Source organism: Elephantulus edwardii, unplaced genomic scaffold (assembly GCF_000299155.1).
Source record: "Elephantulus edwardii isolate Elephantulus edwardi_28Jun2011 unplaced genomic scaffold, EleEdw1.0 scaffold00139, whole genome shotgun sequence".
In the NCBI taxonomy this organism is placed as follows: Eukaryota; Metazoa; Chordata; class Mammalia; order Macroscelidea; family Macroscelididae; genus Elephantulus; species Elephantulus edwardii.
The window spans coordinates 5,510,136-5,517,967 of NW_006399889.1; the positions used below are offsets into that span (position 1 = coordinate 5,510,136).

At 38.1% G+C, this 7,832-nt stretch overlaps 1 protein-coding gene across 2 annotated transcripts in view; it reads left to right on the forward strand.

Moving 5' to 3' along the window:
• The first annotated feature begins 3,227 nt into the window (after positions 1 to 3,227).
• The window catches only part of PTER (phosphotriesterase related), an 86,310-nt gene continuing 81,705 nt past the window's right edge, over positions 3,228 to 7,832 (forward strand). For both annotated transcript variants that reach the window (XM_006894292.1, XM_006894293.1), the window contains exons 1-2: positions 3,228 to 3,659; positions 6,360 to 6,625. In XM_006894292.1, coding sequence (XP_006894354.1) covers positions 3,228 to 3,659; positions 6,360 to 6,625 — 698 coding nt within the window. The remainder of the gene's footprint in view (positions 3,660 to 6,359; positions 6,626 to 7,832) is intronic.

The following is a 7,832-nucleotide window of genomic DNA, read 5'->3' on the forward strand; positions in this document are numbered from 1 at the left end:
ACCTGATGCACCTGCTGCACAGGGTCAAGGACTGTAGTCTCCAATATGGATTGAGGCTCATTGTCAAGAAGACAAAGATTCTCACCACTGGGCCAACTGGAAGCATCAGAATGGATGGTGAAGAGATTGAGATTGTTAACAACTTTAGTCTGCTTGGCTCCACAGTCAACACTCTTGGCACCAGTAGCCAGGAAATTAAAAGATGCATTGCCATGGGAAAGTCTGCTGTTAGGGACCTCTCCAAAGTACTGAAGAGCAATGGTGTCTCTCTGGAGACTAAGATGCGTCTGATACAGGCCATGGTCTTTGCAATCACTTGTTATGCATCAGAGAGTTAGACAATGACCAAGGAGGACAGAAGGAGAATTGATGCCTTTGAGCTGTGGTGCTGGAGAAGAGTATTGAGAGTACTATGGACTGCCAAGAAAACAAACAGATTTATCCTAGAGAGCGTTAAACCAGGCTGCTACTTGGAGGCAAGGATTCTGAGGCTCCGTCTAACATAATTTGGACATGTTGTAAGGAGAGACCGGTCCTTGAAGAAAGACATCATGCTGGGGAGGATGGAAGGACAGTGCAGGAGGTGAAAGCCCTCTATGAGGTGGATTGATTCGGCGACTGGAATAATTGGGATGGGAGTGTCAGAGACAGTGCGATTGGTACAGACAGAGGAAAGTTTAGGGCTGTTGTACATAGGGTCGCTATGAGTCTCAAGCGACTCGACGGCACATAATAACAACAACAACAAGGTAAAAAAAGTTCATGTTTCAAATCCGCCAACCACTCCTGGAAAGAAAGTCTCCTCCACTTAAGATTTGTAGCCTTGGAAACTTGGAAACTCAATGTAGGGTCACTGTAGAAAGAGGAAGGCAAAATAAACCCACATGAGATTATACATGTCTCTCAGCCTCCTGTACCTCTTTCTACTAATTCTAATATCAATCTTACTGCTTCATTGGGTCCAAAATGTGTTGCAGTTGTGCTCACAGAGCACATGGAACCATACTCATAATTCCAAGGCTTATTAAGGAAGTCAAAAGGCTAGAATTCATGTTAGTAACAGGATAGCAGGATACATTCAGTCAGGATAGCTTTTCTTTCTCTTTTTTTTATATAAAAAATTATATTAAAAGTGAGATTAAAAAAAACATACACAAAAGAGAGATTTTATTCATTGTTGCACATTTTACCTCCCTTCCCTCTTTCTATCCCCTCCCCCAGTTCACTTTTTAAAAAAATAATCATTCCTTATTGCACAATTACCTACTTCCCTCTCCCCCCCATCCTCTTTAATGATATAGCTCTTATTCTGTGCTGTTGTTGTAAGACGTAGGGGATTGAGAGGACAATAAGGTAAGAGTGGATAGAAAATGGCCATTGCATTACAACAGATGAAAGAAAAAACGGTCTATAATGAATATATGATTAGGCATTATATGTAGGACAGCTTTTCAAATGTGTTTTCAGGCACCTTAGCCTTCAGCCTCGCAGCTTTAGGCCAGTGTTACAAAACTCTAGTTGTTGTTATGTGCCATCCAGTTGGAACAGACCCAAAGCTAATTTCTGGCAGGTTTTCAGAGGCAGTTAATCACATGGGAGGAGACTGCCAATCTTTCTCCCATGGAGCAACTTGTGGATTCAAACTTTGCATCTTCAGGATTGCAGTGCAGCTTTTTGCCCATTGTGGTTCCAGCCATCTGCCCCCTCCCATCCCAGTCTTCCAGCAACTTGGGCAAAGGTTCTTAACTCTGGTTCCGTCCCAGAAGTAGCCATCCCAGAGTCAGCTCTGTCTTCTGTCAGGTTTTCTTTTCTGGCTGCTGCTTCTAGAAGTCCTGGTCTGGGTGACGCAGGAATCTTTGTCACTGAAGGACTCGCATTCTCTATTCTCTGCTGCTTCTTGATGATGAGATTCCTAAAACCTGCTGCTGAATCTGAATGTCAAGACTAGCCACTCTCCTTGTAGATAGACTAACATGCACTATTCATGTACTCCCACCTACCCACATGGCAAAGTGAATGTCAAGAAGTAGGAAAGCCATTTCGAACAATAAGTGTTTTTAAAGTATATTTCTAACAGTGTAAACTTTTTTGTTGTTAGTTACCATTGAATTGATTCTTGTTTATGTGAACTTTTCATGTGACATAACAAACATAGCCTGGCCCTATGCCATCTTCATGATTGTTGGTATGTTGGTGTCCCTTCTTGTGCTATTGTGTCAGTCCATCTGACTGAAGATATCCTTCATTGTCCCAGACTCTCTACCAAATATCATGTCCTTTTCTAACAATAGTTGTGTTTATTTGTTTTTCTGTTTGTTTATGAAGTGCCCAGAGTAGGTTAGTTGAACTCTAGTCATTCATATTTCCAAGGAGCTTGTTGGTTTCTAATCTAAAACGGATTTGTTTGTACTTTTGGCAATCACCGGAATATTCATTGTTTCTCACCGATCTATGTTACAGAAGAAATGAAATATTTAGAGTGGTGAAGTATTTTGGTTTTGTTTCTTCATTATTTAAATGTTCTCTCCACCCCCCACCCAGGTGTTGTGTTGGGTAAAATCGATAAAATCATTCTGGTCACAAGGGCTTTGTCGTATTTTCCTTTGTGTCTCTGATTTCTGGCCTGTAGTAGGTCGTCTGCAGAACAATGTTCACTTCAAAGGTGAATGAATAGTAGAATGATTAGCTCCAGTACATTTAATTTAGCTGGACAAGGCAAATAAAATAATTCTAATAGTGAGCTAGTTCTGATGTAAATGATTGATTACAGTTTTAGTGGTAGTTGGTGTTTTGTTTTTGTTTTTTCAAGTAAAATTATTATTTTATCCAAGAAAGCTGAGCTATGACTAATAAAAGAAAGATAAGTGAAAGAAAAATATGAGCTGAGTATCAAGACGTATTTCCAATCAAGAGGTTGAGATTAAATCCATCAGAGTCCCACTAGAGGGTGTGGAGGTGGAGATTCTTACACCACACGGGATTTCTGGAACTGCCAACAACTTCAACAAGTTGCAAGGGACAGAATCTAGATTCTGACTGTGGCAAAATGATAAGTGAGATCATATTTCTAATACCATTCATTGTCTTTCTTGTGCAAGTATATGTTCACAGCCTCATATTACCCATGGATAGGATTTTTGTGTCTGCTCAATTGATCTGATTATGTTTTTCTCTTTTTTTCCAGGAAACAGCTATTTTATTAGAGTACCTCCTGGTACCCATCAGACATGTCCTCCTTAAGTGGCAACGTACAGACTGTACTGGGCCTTGTGGATCCAAGCAAACTGGGCCGCACCCTCACCCATGAACACTTGACAATGACCTTTGACAGCTTTTACTGCCCTCCTCTACCATGCCATGAAGCTATATCTAAGGAAGCTATTCTGATGAAAAATCTATTTTGGATTCAGCAAAACCCTTATTCCCTCAAAGAGAATCTTCAGTTGAACCAGGAGTTGGAAGCCATAAAGGAAGAACTGTTGTATTTTAAGGCCAAAGGTGGAGGGACTGTAGTGGAGAACACAACTACTGGAATCAGCCGGGATGTGCAGACGTTGAAGTGGTTATCTCAAGAGACTGGTGTCCACATCATCACTGGAGCTGGGTTTTATGTGGATGCAACACACTCTTCAGAGACCAGAGCAATGTCAGTAGAGCAGGTAAGAAGACCTCCATTCTCTCACAAATAAATTAATCTCTGAGGGGTACTCATTGTTAAATTGCTAGGCTAGTAGCTGAAAGACCAGATGTCCGAATCCATCCAGACACACATGCATCAGAAGAATGGCATAGGGATCTATTTCTGAAAGACCAGCCCAGTGGAGCACAGCTCAGCTGTGACTCAGATGGGGTCTCCAATGAGTCATGAGTTTTTTTGACAGCAAGTGGGGTTTTTAATATTTAATGTATAAATTCAGATTATCTGGACTTTCAGAACTTACATTATTTCTTGATTTCATCTACATTTGCAGATGTCATTGGCATAGGGGTAGCTAGACATGTTTTATAAATTTGCTAGTGAGCAAAGATGTCAACTGGGATCCAGATTGGTCATGTTTTATAAAGGAAGAAATGTAAGGAACAAGATCTTGCTTAATGCAGTGACCACCCAAAAACTCAACTTACATCTGTATGTATTTCTACCAGAGTGCAGGAGTGGCACCACCGTCTGTTTATAAACCTCTGTTTTCCATTATAAGCTTCAATTATGCAACACCATTTCCCCCCCTAGATTTTATAATAACCAGCAATAAAAATTCACTGTAGGGTGAAATTTGGCAAGCATAGACTTGGCACATTTGTGAATATATTTCCTTCTCCCTTTACAAAACAGGAGGGTAGAAGAAACTCTATTCCTCTGTTTTGTCACAATATTAAATTAAGCAGGAGTGTGGGATTGAGAAAGTAAGTTTTTAGGGGCAAAAGATAGAATTAAAAAAAAAAAGATTAAGCTCCAAAGCTTGTTTTTAATCTGTATATGTTTTCTTTCTATACATGCTTATGTCTATCTATATCTTTATACATGCATACCTCTATATGTATATGTGTGACACACACACACACACACATATATATATATGTTTGGAAACTATGGTGGCTTGATTATAAGGAGTTGCACTGCCAACCTATAGGCATGCATGTTTGAATCCAACAGCCAATTCATGGGAGACAAGTGAGCAATTTCCTCTTGTATGATTTACTGTGAAACCCACTGCAGTGTCACCTCTGAGTCAGTTAGAACTTGATAGTACATAACAACAATATACATGTATCTAATCCTTGTGTGTGTGTGTGTGTGTGTGTGTGTGTGTGTGTGTGTAAATACTGTAGGTATTATATATATTCAATTGCTCTTTATTAGGCATAAAATATCAGCTGCAGTTTTTGCATAAGATCAATGAAATAATTTGTAATAGTTGGTATTTTGAAACTTTATCTGCATTTTTAAAGTTATTAATTAAAATAATAATTTAATTAAAATAATTCATTACAATATTTCAACTTTTTTTGGTACATTTTTGTTATTTTAAAACTATACAAAAATTAGGGATTATACATCCTTCTGACCTCTCTTCGCAGTAAATATACATATGAACCAAATGTTTATATTGTGTGCTGTTAGTTTTCTATGCTGTATATGGCAAAGACAAGATAAGTAAAACATATTAAATTAATGATACAAATGGCATAAACTGACACTTATGGCAGTATTAATGTTTTAGATAGCCCTCAAGTTAGATCTTAAGGGTTTTTTTCCCCGCACTCTGCATGTTTTATATTTTACTGTTGTTTTTAATATGTATACCAAAACTGGCACCAGTTCAACTGTTTATACATATAGAATTAAGTGATATAAAAAGAACATAATTGATTGTATCCATTTTCACACCTTACCTTTCTGAGCTTATTTTCCTATTGAATGTACCATGGACTGCCAAGAAAACAAACAGATTCATCCTGGAGAGGGTTAAACCAGTCTACTCCTTGGAGGCAAGGATTCTGGGGCTTCATCTGACATACTTTGGACATGTTGTAAGGAGAAACAGGTCCTTGGAGAGAGACATCAGGCTTGGTAGAGTGGAGGGACAGCGCAGGAAGGGAAGACCCTCTATGAGGTGGATTGATTCAGTGACTGGGGTAATCGGGATGGGTGTGTCAGAGGCAATGCGATTGGCACAGGATAGAGCAGGGTTTAGGGCTGTTGTACATAGGGTCGCTATGTGTCGCAAATGACTCGACGGCACATAACAACAAGTTTGACATAGACTTACTACCCTATATGGTATCTATCTAATATATCAAGGTGCTACTGTCACTTTAATCCCATAAAGATAGTTCTTAAAAGAGCATAATTAAGGCAGATGTTTTTACTAGTTAAACAAACTATTGTTTGGTTTAAAGACAGCATCAGGGGATATTTTTGTTTTAAGATTTAAAGACTCTGTCAGGGTTCATTCAGCCTCATCAGTTCTTAAACATCTGGACTCTACAAGAATTTGAAATTGTGTTCTGCCTTTCCTCCCTTTTGAACAGAGAGTTTTCTATAGAGACTCTGATCAAAATATTCACTAATGGTTTACTCAATTTGAATGATTTTTATTTTCATTATGTAATTTTTTATTTTAATTTATAACTTCCAGAATCCATTAATTTCTCCTTAATCTTTTATTTAAAATTACTTGTTAAATTTGAAAATTTGCTAGCCAATGAAAAATAATCAATTTTCACTGGCTGTTATTGAGTGAGTTTTTAATACTTTTCTATGAAAAAAATCAAAACAAATATACACCCATGTTATGGTGCATTTAAATTGATAGTCTCTATTGTTTGTAAGATATGTCTTACTATTCCTTCCTTAGCTCACCGATGTCCTTATTAATGAAATCCTCCATGGAGCTGATGGAACCAATGTTAAATGTGGTGTTATTGGAGAAATTGGTTGTTCCTGGCCTTTGACTGAAAGTGAAAGAAAAGTTCTTCAAGCAACCGCTCAAGCCCAGGCCCAGCTTGGCTGTCCTGTTATTATTCATCCTGGAAGGAATCCAAGTTCACCATTTGAGATCATCCGAATATTGCAAGAAGCAGGTGCCAACATTTCCAAAACAGTTATGTCACACCTTGATAGGTAAGCCTTGCAAATTAATGCCAACTATAAAAAGTACCCTGAAGTGAGTTGGAAGAAAGCCCTGGCAATATGCTTCCAAAATGTCACAATCATAAAAACTTAATAGAGCACTTCTCCTCTGTAGTCAGGGGGTTACCATGAGTTGAAATTGATTTGACAGCAATTGATTTGTTGTTCTTATTTGCCATCATTTCCAACTCAGGGTAGCAACTAGTTACCAGTTGTTTGATGGAGTAAGCAAAATAATCAGATCAATGAAATTCTAATCATCTAGAAAGAACCATGAACTTTTTGGGATAAAGTTTTACAACTAATAGAAAAGTTACTGCTATCGTTTGCATTTCCTGCCTTTGTGTCATGTAGTACCCTAGATATTGTGCATAAATCATATCATTTTATTTCTTTAATATCTAATAGCCATTTAGTAATAAGAATGTAGATGTCACTTCCTACTTCAGCTCTTTATTGCAGGGCAGCTGCCATTTCTACTTGCTCAGTATTTGTCAGTAGTAAGAGTGATGAATTCATCTGCTTATATACAGGGAAAGGAAAGTGAAAGTTTTCATCCTGAGAAGAAAACCAAAATATAATTGTCCATGTTGTGTCACCTGTTGTGAATGGTCGTTGAATTATCTGAATTCTAGCAAATGTAATGTTAAGTAATAATAATACAATGTTTAGCATTTGGTTGGTTAGATTATGTGTTAGTTGCATTTAATAGGCTATAGCAAATTACAATGAAGTGATTTAACACAAGAGCATTTTTTCCCCTCCTGTGAACAGTCTCCTTCTGTGTGATTTTTAGCCACTGAAAACCCATTGGAAGTTCAGCTGTGTGTTGGTTGCAGCTAGATGGTACATAACAATAATAGCAAAAGCATAATTTGTAGAGGCCTGGATTCTTCTTTTTTTAATTTTAATAATTTTGATGAACATTTACAGAGATTTTGGAATTCCATTCATTCATTGCTGCACTTTTCTCCCCGCCCAGCCCTCCCCAACACCCACCCCCACCGTCCAGTTCGCTTCTCTCTTTGAAAAGTAAAAGAAAAACTCCCTCCCTGATACACAATCCCCCCGCACCTCTCCCACCACCCCACGTACATTCCACTGTGCAACCTTAATTGTGGACTCTTGTGATAACCATAATACCCTATCATACATTGCTTTTAAATTATTCTTTCCCTCATCTGTTTCAGTGCAGTAT